General features: G+C 45.0%; 4 protein-coding genes across 9 annotated transcripts; 2 read left to right on the forward strand and 2 right to left on the reverse strand.

Annotated features, from left to right (window-relative positions):
* Positions 1 to 164: 164 nt before the first annotated feature.
* Positions 165 to 5,075, reverse strand: LOC108149801 (cleavage and polyadenylation specificity factor subunit 1). Its single transcript, XM_017277666.2, has 4 exons — positions 4,129 to 5,075; positions 3,483 to 4,046; positions 2,922 to 3,407; positions 165 to 2,856 (listed from the first exon to the last, which is right to left on the reverse strand). Exons 1-4 carry the CDS (start codon positions 4,960 to 4,962, stop codon positions 373 to 375), a joined length of 4,368 nt encoding a protein of 1,455 aa, XP_017133155.1. The 5' UTR covers positions 4,963 to 5,075; the 3' UTR covers positions 165 to 372.
* A 376-nt stretch (positions 5,076 to 5,451) lies between these two features.
* Positions 5,452 to 14,164, forward strand: LOC108149786 (polycomb protein Asx). 6 transcript variants are annotated; one of them, XM_017277642.2, is made up of 11 exons: positions 5,452 to 5,576; positions 6,680 to 6,994; positions 7,052 to 7,970; positions 8,031 to 8,643; positions 8,710 to 8,802; positions 8,866 to 8,931; positions 8,999 to 9,801; positions 9,857 to 11,275; positions 11,339 to 11,662; positions 11,731 to 12,001; positions 12,610 to 14,164. In XM_017277642.2, exons 2-11 carry the CDS (start codon positions 6,759 to 6,761, stop codon positions 12,954 to 12,956), a joined length of 5,091 nt encoding a protein of 1,696 aa, XP_017133131.1. In that variant the 5' UTR covers positions 5,452 to 5,576; positions 6,680 to 6,758; the 3' UTR covers positions 12,957 to 14,164. The 6 variants fall into 6 exon arrangements, with proteins under 6 accessions (XP_017133131.1, XP_017133135.1, XP_017133134.1 ...); XM_017277646.2 differs by having other exon boundaries at positions 11,731 to 12,032; positions 12,610 to 12,696; XM_017277643.2 differs by lacking the exon at positions 5,452 to 5,576 and adding an exon at positions 5,775 to 5,855.
* Positions 14,165 to 14,218: 54 nt separating this feature from the next.
* On the reverse strand, positions 14,219 to 17,216 carry LOC108149787. The gene is made up of 2 exons (XM_017277648.2): positions 17,095 to 17,216; positions 14,219 to 14,745 (listed from the first exon to the last, which is right to left on the reverse strand). Exons 1-2 carry the CDS (start codon positions 17,152 to 17,154, stop codon positions 14,371 to 14,373), a joined length of 435 nt encoding a protein of 144 aa, XP_017133137.1. The 5' UTR covers positions 17,155 to 17,216; the 3' UTR covers positions 14,219 to 14,370.
* LOC108149788 lies at positions 15,670 to 17,003 on the forward strand. Its single transcript, XM_017277649.2, has 4 exons — positions 15,670 to 15,957; positions 16,053 to 16,115; positions 16,173 to 16,346; positions 16,812 to 17,003. The coding sequence occupies exons 1-4, from the start codon at positions 15,954 to 15,956 to the stop codon at positions 16,910 to 16,912; spliced, it is 342 nt and encodes a 113-aa protein (XP_017133138.1). The 5' UTR covers positions 15,670 to 15,953; the 3' UTR covers positions 16,913 to 17,003.
* Positions 17,217 to 18,184: the final 968 nt, after the last annotated feature.

Here is an 18,184-nt window from a genome sequence, read left to right on the forward strand (position 1 = left end):
GGGGCAAGGTTTTCAATACCCTGAACTTCGATCTCAATGTTGTGGTGGGTCCGTGACTTTAAAGCTGCCATAAAACTGAATAATCATAATGACGGAAAGTAATCTTTCAATTGCCATTAAACTCAACATTCAAAGTTTAGTGCTCAAAATGTATTCAAAATGAAAAAATGGACAAGCTTCTTTTTATTACTTTCCGACTAAAGATTCCTTGCCGATCCCAAAAATCATACAAAACTTTGAAGTTTACTTAACAAAATACTTTGTTGTGGCTTTCGATTGGATTACAAAACTAAAATTACAACTGAGAAACTCGTAACATAAACTACAATATGGCTACCAACTAAAACTTTACATTTTTAAAGCGAAGGGTGTCTAGAAAACGCTGGCCAGTCTCTCGATCTCCAGCAGATCCGCAAGAATTTCCTCCGTCCGCGTGCCGATCTTCTTGGCCACTTCATTGCGCTCCGAATTGGCCATTAGCCGATATGACCAGATTAAATCTCCATCGATGATGCATCGCGAGGGATTGATGCCTTGCTTCTTGAACGATTTGAGAGTGCGGTACTCCTTGGGATTGAGGCCACACAGGTGATCCTGGTAGGAGAGGAGGACATTCTGCAGCATAAGGAATCGCCTGTACACTTTCTCTGGCAGTGGCAGGCAATATCCCAGAGCTCCATCGAGGGTGCCGTAGACCACAAAGTGTTTGTTTTCGTAGAGGAAGGGTTGGCGTTGATGAAGTCCCTTTTGATGGCACTGCACACGGAACATGGTGTTCACCACCTGTCCCAGATGATAGTCCGCCTTGCGGAGCAGTTTCTGGCCACCCAGTGATTCCCTGGCCTCCGGCTGATACATATAAACAATTAAATTGCGCTCAGCATCTGTGACCAGGAAGCCCAGATTGGAGTTGTCTACCATGAATTCGATACCATAGACCTCCAGCGGATTAAAATCTCGCGATGCCAGCGACAAAGTGCGATACTCCTCTTGGAAGCGCAGTAAACTAATTGATTTGTAAACATCTGCGATAAATATCAGCGATTTGACAGTGATAATCTGGTGCACATAGATATTCGTATCTATGAAAGCCACGCCAATTAGATCTCCATCGCGCAGCTGCCAAATGTAAATCTTCTGGCCCAAGCCAGTGACCAGAAAACCGAGCACATCTGAAATGGCCGATACGGGTCCCTTTTGCTCTTTCTTGAAGACCTCCTTTAGCTTAAATTTGGTCATTGGTTTTCCGGGTTCGGGAACCACTTCGATGATGTCATAGATATGAATATTTCCCCTGCTGGTGATATCCTCGCTGTAGTTAAAGTTGGTTCCTATGCAAAGGTATTCCTTGAGACCAGATCTCGTACCTTCGTAGGACAACTTTACGATCTTGAATGCGGTGACATGCTCCCAGGGCTCAAAGGTAATGGACGCATCGGGAACTATTTCCCAGGTTTCGGGGGATATTAAAACCATTTCGAACTGCGAGCCAATGGGGTAGATAAACCTCTCGCCACGACTTTCCTCAGACAGCTCCTTATCCTCTCCATTAAACCGATAGTACTTGGTCATAGGCTCTTCCGTTTGGGTGATCAAGCAATAAACTCGATTTTCCCGGTGGTAAACCAGTTGCCTAGGCGTGCATCTCAGTGGTACTTTGCGCACCGGCCACTGAGAGTCGTAGCTCAGATAGCTGGGCAGCACAGAGATCTTTAGCTCAAAGGTGGTGTCAAAATACAGGAATCCATTTGGTATATTGATATTGTTAAATGCGGCAAAACTGCGCACATCACCATTTCCCAGCAGCCGATGGATACGAAGTTCTCCACGGGAAGTAAGGAAAACAAAACACGGATTCACTCCACACACCATAATGCCAGACAGTCCTCCAACGTTGGCAAATGGGCGAAGTTTTTGAACATACTTCGGTTGCATTTGATAGGATTCGATCTCCTCCTGCTCTTCGTTCTCATCCAACTCAATATGCGACGGCTGTTGGTCCAGAAGATTTAGTTGCTCTAGCTTGCGGAAGCGTATCTTAAGATGTCCCTTCGGATACCGGAAGACCTGGTATATGAGCAGCTCCACTCGGGTTCGAACGAAAAGCAGAGGTCTCTCTCCGTTGAGTCCCAAACCAATGACGCTCAGTTCCAGCGGCAGCGGGGAGTTGGCGTGCTGCGGCATACAAGCCTGGACAATGCCCGCCTTAGAGTTTTCCTGCGTGGTTAGCGAAATGGGCACGAATTCCATGGCATCCGTAAGAACCATAGCTCCATTGCCCACATCGTTCACGAGATACACCAGCTTCATGTCCGGCATGGAGTATATCTCCAAGGTGCCACTCTGGCGTGCTACGACCAGCCAATAGCTGGGCTTTGCTTGCACCAGGAGGCGTCGCCACCAGTCCGAGTTTTTCTGTTTTGACTGCTTGGCTAAATCAGCCATGCTATTCATCTTGAATGCACTTCCGGCATCGCCATAGAGCAGATCTTCCTCGTCCTCCACCTTCATATTGGGCTCTGCCTTCATGTAGCCACCGAAAGTGTGGCCAAATCCACTGCTCGAGCCTCCCGTCAGATTGACATCATCCCCTTTGACTGTGAATAGTCCAGATAGATCCTTATACGCGGAGATGGCAACCACGGCGGGTGAACTGCTAATGGTGTGCTTATTGATGGCCAGACGGGGAGTTCCGCGTGTCTCTCGCAGTGCCAACGTAATAACCTGACCATTTAGCACCCGAAGGCAAACGTATGGATCTGCTATGGACACCTGCACCACCGGTGAGCCCACATCGATGGGCACATTCTGGATAAGACGCGTGCCCTGCAGTAATCTGACATGACGAGTGGTGATCTGAGGATTTTAAAATAAAAAAATTAATTACTACTTTTATTATTAGGTAATTATGAACAGTTTACCTGAACTATGAACCTCTGCTGTCCAAGATTACCCACAAATATCGTCGGTTGATTCACCGTAAATCCGGTATTCTCGATCTCGTTGATTTCCTGTCCTGTTTGAAGAACCAATGTAGAATTCCTTTGCGAAAGCAACATAAAATCATGCTGATCGTGCCGCGAGGACTTTTTGGTGGCATCATCAAACACGGTCCACACATCGAGGCAGCCGTCTAGCTCAAAGCTGGTAATAATCTGGGGATTAATGCAGTTCACAAACACGGATAGAGCTCCGTTTTTGCTGTGACCAGTGGCAGCGACCAGCTCGATCTTCAGCTCATTCAGCGATTCCGCATGCGGTCGCAAAGTGGCTCCGTCCTCCTCGAATTCCACTCTTTCTCCGGCGCACATGTAGTTAATGGGAGCCACGTTGATGAGACTGTCGCATACCTCAAAGATGAACTTGCGCAGCTGGAGTACCGAAGTCTTAGCTCCTGAGCCGTACACCTGTTAAACAAAAAATAATAATTAATTTCAGTTCAGTGTTTTTAAACTAAAAGAAAGTTATAGTCTATAACGTACTTCCAATTCCTCGTCCTCGATTCGCCGCGACTTTGCTTGAGTGGGCGCCAGTTCCATTTGATCAACATCAAAAATCTCCTCCAGATTCTGTTCCTCTTCCTGCAGATTTCTCTGCTGCTGTTCCGCCTGTTGCTCCACATCGTCCAAAGTAATGACCGTGCTCTGATCCTCCTCCGTGAAGTGCAGCAGCAGGGAGTTTCCCAGACGCGATCCCAGGAAGATGTACTCGGAATGCAGAACGCAGATGCAACTGGTTAGCACGCTGGCGGCTGCTTTGTGGAAATGGAAATTTCTCACCGTCCTCATCGAGTCAACGCAAAGTGTGAGGACGTAGAGCTCTCCAGTGCGGAGGGAGATTACCAGCTTATCCACATCGATAAACGCGAAGTTGGCGCAGTCCAAGCTTATGCGAACTCCATCCTGTGGCTTCAGCGGAAACGCGGTGCTGTTATCCGCCGAGCTGTTTAAGCTGACGCCATATGGAGGAACACTCTGGTTGAGGTAGATCACTGCATTCACGGTCATTACCAAGCAACCACCAATGGGCTTCTGGATGGGATACACCTGTAAAGTCGAACATAAATAAATTAGATTCGTTCGAATGAAAGAACTCTCTTAATGTGACTTCTAAGATCTTTAGACCCACCTGCAGACAGTCGAACGGCAGGCTGTTGACCGTCCAGATAATAGGATGCACCCGCTGCTGGATATTCAACGAAATGGCCACCAATACGCAGGTATCCGAGCGCACCTTAATCCTTCCCGGACACGTGCGCACAGGCTCGTAGAGGATGAGCAGCGTGGGCTCGTAGTAGCCGTGCAGGAACTGTATGTCCAGCACATTGTCGATCTTCTCGTCCAGATCCCGTAGAGCTATCAGATACGAGGCCATAATGGGTGTTCTGCTGACCATGGCGGTGGGCGCCTTCTTGATTGGCTTCACATCCGCCAACTCGATCTCGTCCAGGCTGTTGTCCTTGCGAAAGGGCAGGACCACCAGCCGTTTGCCGTAGACCAACATGACGGCGCACCTGGAATCGGGATCCACGCGCACGGTGGGCACAAAATAGCGACCAGTCCAGCCGCCTCGGATGTCGTCCTCCTCGAAATAGTGAAGGGAGAGGGTCTTCAGGGCGAACGTATCCGGATCGTGCTGCAGAACCGATAGCTTGGCGTCCTTAAAACTGATCAGCAGGGCATCCCGCATGGCTCCCGCCAAGGAGACGCACTGCAGCGACATCACGTTTCCGTAGAGCGAGTACGTGGCCAAGCACTCCAGCCGCATCTTGGGCGCCAACCTCATCTCGCTGGGATTCAGCTTCTGGCGCTGGCCCGCCTCCACGTTGGGCGAAATGCGGTACACCTTCAGCACATTGGCGCCCGCCACCACCAGGTTCTCCTCCAGGTTGTTGAAGAAGCGGCACGCTATCGAAAACTCCAGCGCCGTGGCGGCGTGCGTCTGCTTGCACATGGAAAACATTGCGGTCGTCTGGTTTGCTTCGCGGCGCAACTACTTAAAACATTATTAAACTATTTAGTAAGTTAAACAATTTGCCGGCCCAACACAGCAGATGCGGAACTATCGATTGCCGGAGAAAAGTTATCGCCAATTGGTAGGGATGGCGCGCCGCAGCAGCAGTGTTTGCAGCTTGGCTACTTTTTAGTCAGTAGCAGATAAATCTGGCTACTTCTTAATTAGGCGCTAGTTTTAGCTTTTTTAAATATTGCCATTTCGAATCGCTTATAACTTTTGTACCAGTTTTGTTTTTTATGCAACCTTTTGGTGTAATTTTGAATAGCTTAAAATCGCATATATTAACACGAATGGAAAAACTTGGCTCAAGAAATTTGACCTGTTTATTCAACTTATTGTAATTATTAAATTGAAATCGCCATTCGTTGTTCCTAGCTAGTTCTCCGCCTGCCCCCGCAATCGATATCGGCAACCCTGCTCCGGGATGCAAGTACATTCGCGCCTATCGATGTATCGAGCGACATCAACAACCCCATCGGACTTGGCAGCCAACAATTCGAGCGTTTCGCGTTTAGAACTGGCCACGAAAAAATATTTAAGATTGGAGTGCGGGACGCAAGGTGCGTTGGCTAGTTGGTGTGATTAGTGCGGAGTGCTCGTACTAACTAAAACAATTTCATTCAATTAAACGCAGCTTTTCTGCGTAGTGTGTGCGAGTGGGATGGGTGCTGGGCCTGATAGGCGGAAACGCGTGCGCCAGAAAGGGATCGGCATAGTTAGCTAGAAAAGAATCATTTTGTAGCTGCTTTGTTTGTGTGTTTGGCATTCACATTTCCCCCATTCAATATTTAATTTAGTGAGCTATTAACGAGCCGGAAATCGGCGTTATGCAAAAGATAGTACTGTATTACAACTCAATTCCGTATAGCAAATATGTTAAATACTCGCAGGAAGGCTTTTAAATAGAAGCAAAAGCGATTTTTTCTACTTTTACGCTGTGCCAGTGTATGTCTGTGTGTGTGTGTGCGTGCGTGAGAAAAAAATATAACCAACCAACAACTTCGCAGGTCGTTCGTAGTTGTTGTTGTTGCAGTTACATTGTTGTTTTTGTTGATTTTTGCTGGCGAGTGCAGAAAATTTGGAGGAAAACTAAAACGATAATTAAAACTAAATCATATAAATCTCCGCATAGCCGCAATTCGATTACATATAAAACACACATACAAGTTTATCCACATCCAAACGTACATACATACATACACAGATGGCAGTACATATACAAAGGGCGCAACGTTAAAATTATACAGACAGTTTTTGCCTTAAAATGGACAATACTTCTGGCCAGGTTAGTGAAGCGGCCAGGATTAACCGAGCAATAAACAACAGAACTAGTTTGTCCATCTATTCTGGCTTTTGGAAAGCCGCATGCCCTAAAATTGGACAGCATTGGTTGAGGGTAATCCCGGGAAATAGCAGAGAAAGAACCAAATTAAAATATGAACTATAAATATTGGTTAAGGCACAGCCAGCTAAAATAAGTTTAAGTAGAACCCCTTGAGAAATAGAGGGTTTATATTATTTAAGCTAATAAAAAACACTGAAGCCTTCAAGTTCACAATAATTTACATTGATTAAACGTTTATCAGACATCATTAAGTTTTCATGAACTTCCTTGACAAACAATAACTAATATTGCGAAATTTTCTTTTCCTATCTATTTTAGTATGTGCGGAAGAAACTCGCCTGACATGGATGCATGGATCAAAAGTTCGCTGTAAATAGATTAGGCAGATAGATTAACAATGAAAACTATAACGCCGGATACGACGACGACGACGACGTCGCAGCACCAACAACTTCTCATTCCACAAGCGGATCAGCATCACCAGCCGATGCTGCAGCAGCAGTCTCTGTTGGCCGCTCCACCGCCTCCCATAATAATGGAGCACGTGAATCTGGTGGACGACGACGAGAAGGATCCGCTGGCGCTGGAGCAGCTAGAGGTGTCGCCCTCTACCAAGCACACGCACAGTCTGAGGTTGGTTTGCAAACCAATGATGCCATCACATAGATCTCAAAACGTTTTCCCTTTCAGACGCCACCTGCCACGCATTATCGTGAAACCCATACCACCTGAGAAGAAGCCTATGGCGCCCAGTGAAGAGCCAGCCGTTAATCCTGCTTCTGCTCCGCCCCCGCGATTGATCTGCAGCCGACGCATTCAGCAACAGCAACAGGTCAAAGCGGCAGCTGCAGCGGCAGCAGCAGCGGCTGCAGCGGCGGCGGCCACAGCTCAAGCTCAAGCCGCCGCCAACTATCCATCCGCCATCTCACCTGGTAGCAAGGCCGGTTCCTCGCAAGCTTCGACCATGCGGGAGGTCCTAGCCTCCATACCCGGCTTTAGTGTTAAGCCACGTCGGAGGAGCAATAAAAAGCTGACGACAGCGGCGCAAATTGAGCAAACAAAAGACGGCAAGATCGACCTGGAGACCCCCGACTCCATACTCGCATCCACCAACCTTAGGGCGCTGTTGAACAAGCAAACGTTCTCGTTACTGCCGCCCTTCTATCAATACAATCTCATACAGCTGCTGCCCAGCGTGGATCGCGAGGCGAGCGAGTCGGAGCTACCCAGCGGCAGCGGAAGTGGAGGCAGCTCCTCGGAGGGTATAAGGCTCAGTGCCTCCTGCTTGAACAATGAGTTCTTTGCCCGAGCCTGCCTGGAATGGCGGGAGCGGTTGAGCGAAGGTGAATTCACTCCCGAGAATCAGTTAAAGTTGAAAACAGAGGCAGAGCGCGAGAAGAATAAGCTGGATCCTTGGAAACTGAAGCACTTTGAGCCCTTCTGGGGTGAAAAGAACGCCAGGAGCAAGGCGAAGACCGAAGGCGATGGCAAGGACCAGAAGCCTTCGGTTAGCGTTAAGAGTGAGCCCAAACCACCAGCAACATTGCAACAAAAACCACAGCAACAACAAGCAACATGTGATAATGAGACTGAATTAAAATTTGATTTGGTAAGCTTATGAAATCCTTAAAATGTAAAAACGAGGGGCATAATATCTTATAACTTGCAGAGCACAAAGTGCGAAACGACAGCAGCAACCACAAAAACTACAGTAGCAACAGCAGTAGCAGCTAAATCGAGCGCTCCGTCTGCCACCAGCAGCCAGAGTAATGTGTTAAACGAACAACAACGCCGAATCCTCAAACGTCCATCGAGCAGTCCTTCGCAACGCAAACAAGCACCCACAACGATAGCCACCATAACGTTGGACGACGATCCCGACGAGCTGCCAAGCACATCGAAGGACAGCAAGCAGCCGAAGATGGTCGAAATTGTTCCTAATGCGTCAGGGATTGTTGTCGCTACCCCAGCAGTTGATGTTGTGGATAATGCCGCAGGGGATACAGAAAGCAAGGAGGAGCAAAAGCACCATCGCCAACATCAGCCACTTGTCAACAGTACCTGTGATAGATTTGAGCCATCTGAGCAGTGCAGTGAGGAAGTGATCGTTGCCATGAAAAGAACGGAGGATGTAGAAGTGGTGCCGCCTGCTGCTCCTGCAGCTGCCAAGCCAGCGATTGCTGTTGTTACCCCACCTGCACCAAAGCCGGAACATTTGGTAAACAACCCGGAGGTGGTCAACCACTTTGTGAGCTACTTGCAAAGCGTTGAACTAGCAGCTGGTAAGTTGGATATTTTTTTCGAAAAACGTTTTCCTTCTAAAATAACTGATACACCAAAAATCGTAGACACCAAAGCCCCTTTGGAAAACTCAACTGAGGCAGATATAAGGACAGGAACAAACAGCCATGATTTTGTATTTGCAGATACCATTGATCACGGTTAGTTAACTTAAAGATAGCTGTCGCTAAAGTCACTAATTTTTATTAATTCTTTTTAATCAGCCTATTTCCAAGACCATCAATCAGCCATCAATCACAATTACTTCACTTCATCGTCATCGTCCAACAGTAATCATAATCATCTGTTGCTTATTCGAAGAACCTAGTGTACTAATTGTTCCATTTATTTTTGCAGCAGCGACAACTGCAGCCATTAAACTGGAAGAGCAATGTGGAAAGCTGGAGGACCTACCGATGCCCATTGCCAGCTCTATTTCTGGGTCAACGCCGTCCGGTTCGATTACATCCACCAGCTGCACATCATCCTCATCCTCCACCGCTTCGATGTCATCTTCGTGCTCCAGCAGTAATTCGGGTTCGACAACAACGGCGCCCACGACATCATCGTCGGTGGGGGCAGGGGCAGCCACAACTCCACTGACTCTGGCGGCAGCAGCCGAAACCACTTTGGCCAATGTCCAAGCCATGCTCTCAACGGTGGCCAAGTTGCAGCAACAACAGCAAGAGCAACAGGAATTGCCCATGGAGTTGAACTCCAATGAAATGTACCAGCATGTGCAGCACGATTGGAACTTTGGTGACATTAAGTTGAGCAGCTCGCAATCAACTGGAGATCAGCAGCGCAGCTTAAACCATGAATCTATCGATCTGATGGATGTAGTGCAGGATGCCGACGTCATCGACGACATCATGGATAACGATGTGTGTCATGAAGTTCTTGATGACGACGAGGAGGATGACGAAGAGGAGGAGGAAGACGATGAGGTGGTGGAATGCATTACGGAGGAGCAGCAGGAACAGCAGCTAATGGATGAGGACAATGAAGCGGTGCGCGAGATAGTGGACAAACTGCAGCAACACCAACAGCAACAGGAACAACAGCAGCAACAGCAACATCAGCAATTGCATATCCAGGATGTGGTCCAATTGGCTCAGCATTCGTTTATGCCGCAAGCCCACAGCGAATATGGAAATGATGTGAGTTTGATACGAAAGTAATAGATTAGATGAGATTACATTTTCCTTTCACCAGATCGCCCAGGAGATGCTCTGTGACGCTGTCCCAATGTCTGCTGCCGAAATGGAGGTATCGAGCACTGTGATCACCAACAGCAGCAATAGCAACGACAGCAGTAACAATATGAGCAGCATTTGCAGTAGCAGCAACAGTCTCACCATCAATCAGCTGCCGCAGCAATCTGCGCAACAGCAGCAGAGTCAACAGAACACTCAGCCAAGTGCACCACAACAACGTCAGATTCTTGTGGATTCCAATGGTCAGATAATTGGCAACTTTCTGCTGCAACAGCAACGCCAGCAACAGCAGCAGCAGCAACTTCTGCAACAGTTTACACTTCAAGCGGCTGCCGCTCAGCAGCAACAACAGCAGCAACAACAACAACAGCAAGCAACAAGTAGCAATGCCTTGCCCAAGTCATTGCCGGTGGCCCTTCGCAACGGAGCACAACAGTTCTTGTCGCCCAACTTATTGGCCCAACAACAACATCAGCAGCAGCAACAACTGGAGCAGCAACAGCAGCAGGCTGCTGCGCATCAGAAACAGCAACAAATTCAGCAGTTTGCCCTGCAACAGGCGCAACTACATCAGCGACAATTGCTGGCGCAAGCAGCCAACAACAATCTAATGCAGCAGCAGCAGCAACAACAACAGCAGCAAAATGTTGTGCCTGCGACCACACAGGCTAAATTCATAGCCAAACCATTAAATATCATCTCCGTGACGCGACCTGCCAATGCATCGCCTACCACAGCAGCAACAACAGCAAATACCGCAACTATTCCGTCCGCCTACGCCAATGTTGTTGCTGTGACAGCCGCGCAACAGCAGCCATCGCCGCCAGTACCTGTCCCGCCACATCAGCAGCAAACCTCGCAGCAGCACCAACAGCCGCAGCTGAGCAATCACAACAGCAACATGCAGCAGCTGCCCACGATTCCCAATGTTCTGACAATGAAAACTTTGCCGCCCTCGGGAGTGCCAACCACAATTGCCCAGCAACGATTACAGCCCAAGATGCCAACGGGCAAGGGTCGCAAGGCCACCAGCAACAGGTTGCCACCGGGTGCGGTCAATCTGGAGCGTAGCTATCAAATCTGCCAGGCAGTAATCCAAAACAGTCCCAATCGCGAAAACCTCAAGGCTCAACTGCGCCCGCCAGCAGCGATACTCCACCAGCATCAGCAGCCGACGGCGACCACGGCGGCAACACCTGTCAACCCTGTGGCCCTAAATGTCTCAACCGTGGCTGCCACACCCATGTCCAACATGACAACGGCCAGCGGGAGTGTGGCCGCAGCTGTGGCCGCGGCTCCAGTGCAGAATGTTTTGAAGCAAGAGGAGCTTTTGGTCAGCGGAGCAGTTGGAGCCGGCGCACTGCCAGCTGGACTGCCGCCGAATGTGATGGGTGTCGGTCGTCCGGGTGTATATAAGGTAGAATTTCGATCAGATATACTTTCAATATGAACTGAACCAAATAACGTTGGCTTTTTGCAGGTTATTGGTCCCAGAATGAGTGGTTTTCCGCGAAAGAAATATGTCCAAAGGAAGCCCTCGCCCACCACGCTCATCCGGCATGTTTTCAGTCCTGGACCCGGAGGAGCTACAGCTACACCCCAACAATTGCAGTTGCTGCAGCAGCAGCATCATCAGGCGGCCACACCGCCAGTGCCGGTGCAAAATCCCCAGCAGGTGGCCCCGGAGCCATTAATCCACCAGAATGGCAGCGGTCAGTATGTGCTGGTGCACCGGGCCAATGTGGGTGCAGCTGACAACCAAGCGCCTAGAGCCTCAAGTGCCCCACCGTTGCATCAAAACCAGGTAAATGATAGCATACCATTTCAGTTCGATTTCCATTAAAAAACCATACTCATTTTATGTGCGTTCAGTTTGTCACAGTTCAGAATCCGCTGCACAACATGAATGGAATTCCCATGGGAGGACGCGGGCGTCCGGCATCGGTGGACACGACAGCGGGCAGCGGTAGTGTTATGGCGCCAACCATTTCCGCCACAGATGCGTTGCATCATCATCACCACGAGCTGCAGCAACAGCAGCATCAGCAGCAGCATCCGCAGCAGCAGCAGCAAAGTCAACAGCCGCAGCCGCTGGGCAATGTGAGCGCCGCCGCGAATATTGTGCGGCGCAATATCGCTGCAGGTAAATTGGTGTATTATTAGTGGTTAGCGAGGTACGTCTTTCAAATCACCACCCACAAAATCATCAACCTTATGGTCAAGATACCATAATTGGCACGCAATCATTAGTTTGTTGCATAGATTTGTTAGATTAACCTACGTGATCGAATTACCTTTATGTTTGGATTTATTTTAGCCAAGTTGCATGTTTAATGAACGTAGGGGCCGAAATAGCATATGATATATTTCCAATATTATTTTTTTTTTAATAATTTTCCGTTTGTTGGTAAATTTATTTGTAAAATTCATTTCTTTATAAATAAAGAGTATTTATTTGTAGAGATTGGGTATTTTTTGAATATGTATCAAAATATTTGAAAAACACTAGGGTGGCTAAACAAAATATTTTATTTTTTATGTAAGTTCATGGCCATCCTTGATAATTTTGTTCAAATTGTATGACCGTCAGATCTAATCTTAAATACGGCCCCTGCTAAACAATAATTTTTTTAATAAATATATTTATATTTCCTAGACAAATTAATTTGTTAGTAAGTATTTGATAATAGTTTTTTAGACCCTTTAGTGGCGTTGGCTTAAAATTAAAATGTCATATCCTTTTCCAATTAGGAGCCAACATCGCCTACATCGACGGCAGCAATACCAACTCCTCAGCCGTCGCTCTCATGGAGGCTGGGAACAACTATATAGTGACCAGCAACGCAACACCAACTGCAACTCCCTCGCCCAGCAATCCGCAGCAACAGTCGCAGCAATCCGCGCCGCAGCATCAGCATCCGATGCTGCAGTTGCACCAGAGTGGGGAGAACACTCCGCCGGGCAATGAGGCCACAGCGACGCCAAACAATTGCGCCTGCTCGATGAACGCGATGGTGATCTGCCAGCAGTGTGGAGCCTTCTGCCATGACGACTGCATCGGTGCGGCCAAGCTGTGTGTCGCCTGCGTGATCAGATGAGATGGATAACGTATTGTAGTTACTTAGACAACCGTATCTTTAGACGATCCCAGTAGAGAGATACCTTATGTTTGAATTGTGAACTATACCAATCAAAGAGCAAAGACGAATACCAATTGTACAACAAACAAATGAAAACAACGCAAGTGCAGAGGCTTACGCACAGACGCAGCAATGGCAACCATACATAAATGTATATTATAATTCATTTGCAATTCATGTAAACTAAGCTAACAAACTGGCAATTCGTAACACTTTTTGTATAAAGATAGGAAGGATAGAGGAGTTAAGCCTAAAATGCAAGCTAGTGTTGTGTATTTTGTGCTTGTTGCATATCCCTTAAGATACTCGTTGTTTTTTGTGATCGATTAAGGATATCACAAGCACTCTAAAATGAAACAATAGAATTCAATTTAGATTTTATCATTTGAATTACAGCAGAGCAAATATAATCGAAGTCAAAAAAGTAAAGCATCTAAAACTAAAGAAACTAATTATAATGTAAATATTTATGTTTAAAGTGTAACAATATGAAGTACATACGAGAATAGGTTAGCATATGGACTCACTTACGTCTGATGACTATATTTTTATAATTTATTCGCTGTGTGTGTGACTTGGTTGGTTCGATTTATGAATATACGAACTTGATCAATATACTTATTGCTAGATAAGTGTACTTTAGTTTACTGTGTAATTTATGAAATATTCATAATGTATTTTGAAAACGCTTGAGCCCAGCGCTTAGGCTTTTATTTCTAATTATCTAAGTTTAGTATTATCCACCCAACAACACCCACACCCACACATACACACTCACCCAAGCGATCTAAGACTCTCCACGCCCACATTTCTTTAGCATGTAGCGCATAAACGTAAATGTAATACACGTAATTGATTTCAAAACGAGACCCTATATATTAAGCTAAAACTGTTGATAAATACAAAAATACAATGCAAATTATAAAAAAGATGAGTAAACAAAAACTATAAACGGATAAAATGAAGACAGTATGAGGAACCTATATGAATTATAGCCAGTAAATCAACAGCAACATCACCAAGAAACGATGGCGTGACAAAACCAAACCAAATTCAAAAACAAAACCCTAAACGATGAACAGAACATTTTGCTCCTAGATGCACTCACCGCAAAATTAACCAATAAATAAACATTATTACAAATAAATTTGAAACTAAGAAAGTAACCCTTTAAGGTGTCGATCAACGCTTTCAATGTTCAATATTTGGACGCAGTCGTATTTACGGGAGATGTGTCTTTATTTTGTCAATATTTCATTTTGAAAAAAAATTGAAATTTAAAGTTTGTTCAGAAGGTTTTTACTCTAGATTAAGGCTCTACAAAGTATTCAGTCCGTTTCTAAATGTTAGAAATGCTCCAACCAATTGGCTTTTAGGCATGAATGTCCTTGTAGTGCTTCTCATCGTCGGTCTTGTCCAACTTGATGGAGTATTTGCCGATCAGGGAGCCCTCAACGTCAGCTTGGCCTTCGGGATTGAACTGAGGACCATTGCCAACGTCCTTCATTTCGTCCTTAAGCACTCGGTAGCCATCCTTGTCGGCGATGTATTCGACACGGCGTTCAACAAATCCATCGAAGTAGCTGTAGGAACCACGCACAGTGCCTCCCTCGCGCTGCTCCTCCCTCCGGATTTGGCCATCGTTTATCCTATCGTCCACATTGGAATCGAACGAGTATTGGGCATTTTCATTCTGATATCGCTCCATTTCCTCCCTCTCTAATCGTTCTGCTTCTGTTTCTTCGCGCTGAAAATAGAAAAGGTTTCATAAGTTTTTAGAATTCCAGAGTATTACGAGTATTTGGTGGTTCTATACATTTTTACTTGAATTCCGATGATTATTCTGATCCAAATAAAAGGTAAGAACCTCCATATAATTAATATTCAAACGATTTTTTAGTGTTTTTTAGCTACAGTTTTTCAATCAAGGTTTGAGTCACACCCCCTTTTCATTTAAGTATATTCATGTATAATAAGAATATTAAGTGAACCAGTTTCTAAACTGAAGATCTAATATTAGTGTTCGGTCAGGTAGACCTCGTGATTCCCCATTGCCTGCAGTCGAGAATGAGCTGCATTATTTGAAATGACCCATTGAACCGCAAAACTATTAATTTATATAGTCATCTGTCGCATATAATTAAGTGACTTCGCTGTTAATAATGTTTACACTTCTTTCCTACATCAAGAACATAAATATTTTACAAGACTGCTATTATAAGAAAAATGGAAATTATCTTTGCATTTGTACGTTATGCAATTTTTTTTCAAAAAATGGTTTATCTTAGTTTCTGAGCTCCGCATAAACGTAGACTTTACAGGCATGACTCAGCCTTCATATAAGTCAAAGTAGAAGAAATGATAAATTCATTACGACGATTTGACACATTTTTCCTCAGTCTTTCGTGCCAATGCATGAACGGAAATACTAATTGAAATATGTCGATGTAGTTTAGACATGTGTTTCGGGTTGCGGTTTTACGGTTGTCTAGTACGCTATAGTGACATGTTAAGTATATGCAGTGGATACAAATTTTCTTATCAAAGATCACATATGAGTAATAAGGAGTTAACTTAACTGAATGGAAATATATATTTGGAAAATATGTTTTTATTTTTGGCACCTATCAGTCAAGTTACTTAAATTTCTCATGGTAGCGTCTTCAGATATCGCTTATTCCGATCCTGTTTGTATGTAAATTCAAAGTCTGAAAGATAAGTGCTTTGCTGTTGTTTTTGTCCGTGTTTTTTCGTTCCTTTTGTTTTATAGTTACCTCTCGTCAAGGCAAGTTGGGGAGGTAAAATACAAAAAATGAAGTGAAAAATGAAAAAATACAAAACGCAAATAAGCAAATAAAACTTGTTCGACTCGAAACCGCCGATCGGGGCATATAAAGCCCGATGAACGCCAGTCGATGTTGACTATAGTAACGAAGCGGACGTTCAACTATCACGATGGGTAGGTCCAAATATATAGCTATAAATATTCGCATGAAATGCGGAACCATTAAGAATTCGCTTTTACATCTATATGAACATTGTATGTTATTGCAGTTAAGCTGGGCTTTCTTTCTCTGTTGATTGCTGCCTGTGTGGTTGCTGCCCTTGCTGCGGGTGGTAGGTCTTTGTGTTTCAGCTTTTCCAGAGCTTTTCATTGACTCCCCTTTCCGGCAGATTGTCCTTCATCCACCAAGGTTCAGAACTGCACCCCCAAGTGTCTGCATGACAGCGAGTGCAGTGCCATCGGGGGCAAATGCTGTCCGAATTTGTGCAACGGTCGCAGCTGCGTGCAACCCAATTTGCTGGGAAATTCCGGAGCCGATAAATCGCCCTTTGGCAGCAAAAATAGTAAGTTTTTGCCAATAGATTCATATTTGAAAATAAATCATAATTTTAGAGCGATCTTGACCTTCAAAGTATAATCTAATAATGTCATGGCTCAAAATGGTTTTCAAATGAAATATTGACTTAAATAATATATGCCCTTGAATTAATTTCTCTCTTTTCTAAAGTTGAATATTTTAAAACATCGATATGAATTATTAATAAGGGCTCCCAAAATTAATAAAAATATTTTCGTTCAAAGAAGAGTTGAATGTGATCTCTATCACACATAAATACTATAATCATTTTGATTTAATCGTGTTGATTTGCAAATCCTCATAAAAGCATTATTTAATAAAGAAAATATTTTATACACCATAATAACTTGATTAATCAACATAAATCGTCAATGTCAATTTTCCTCATATTTTAAAAAACCATTTAAGATCCTCTTGAATTTTAACATTATTTTTAAAATCTGTTTTTTAGCCGGATCCACTGGCAGTTATTGCGGCAATGTCAAGTGCGGCAGCTTCGAGAAATGCGAAATGGACCGCAGCACCAAGCGACCCAAGTGCGTGCGATCGTGAAAACCCCGCAGCAACATCAACGAACACGGCAGCAACATCGCGTTATAAACTTATTTCTTTGTCACTAAATGGAAACTTTTAATCCCGAAAACTTTCTTGGCCACGTCAATGTCTCGTTTTATGGATATGTTATATATATATATGTTTTTTTTTTTTTTTTGTGAATTTATGTTAACACTCACGGCAGGAGCTGCATAGGCAATGGCGACCAGCAGGCTGGCGATCAACACGAATTTGAACATATTTTCTGGGGTGGTTAAACTCTCTGCACTCGATGTCTTTCGCTGCAAGCGACTTTGGACTGTGGATCGTTGAGCGGCTTGTGGCCGGGCTTTTATATCGCACTTGAGACCTGGCCAAAAAGGCAGCGGCGTCGGCGGCGACGTCGCTTCGTGTTTTATACATCTTTTTTTTTTTTTTTTTAATTTTTCGTATTTTTTGTATCTTTTCCCCTACCGAACTTTTGTGTTTACATTTTTGACAAGCCAAAGATCTGCCATGTGGTTGTTCGGGGGAAAAACTCAACATCAACACCAAAAACTTCAAATGTAATTTTGCAATCGTCGCTGGGGAAGCTGAAGCTGAAGCTGCAATTTGTTGACTTTCGTGTAGAGAAGAAGATCGAACTGGAATCGGGGTATGTTGCATTGCGTAAGCGGCCCCATCTCCAAAGTGCTTCAAGGTCAGTTGGTCAACCAGTTTCCAAAAGCTGCTCCGAAAAGGTGCACTTACCTCACCCATTCTGCCGCATCTTCTCCTGCAAATGCTCTGGTTTTTTTTTCGGGTTTTATGGTCAACTTATGTAATTTATGTGGAGTTTTGTGCAAATCGAAAGCACATCGGGTGTGTGTAGGTATGTGCTCGCATTCGAGGAAGTAAGAGCAGCAGCATTACGTTGTGTTTTGGGCACCCTTTTCGATTTTTGTATTTTTTTGGATCAGACAGCGCCATAACCAGTCAGTCGACAACAGCTGGAGGATTGGGATTCGAACTGCAATTCGGCCTCACTTAACTGTCGATATACAGTGGAAAAATTGGGCAAGATTCGTGGCTGATTTAGATACAGGTTAATTGAATTACCATTTATTGGCTTTGATTGAAATCGGGTGGAGTTGTTAACGAACGGGGAAACTTGGCTCTTGCGAAACATGGAAGTGTGTAAGCCCAAAGTTAAATGGGCTAATAAATGTGGGAAGCAGGTTGTTAAATTAACAATCGTAATTATGGTTTCTATCTTTATACGTTTGCGAGTTTTGAGTTGCTTGAGCTTCC

Source organism: Drosophila elegans, unplaced genomic scaffold, assembly GCF_018152505.1.
Source record: "Drosophila elegans isolate 14027-0461.03 unplaced genomic scaffold, ASM1815250v1 contig_183, whole genome shotgun sequence".
Classification (NCBI taxonomy): Eukaryota; Metazoa; Arthropoda; class Insecta; order Diptera; family Drosophilidae; genus Drosophila; species Drosophila elegans.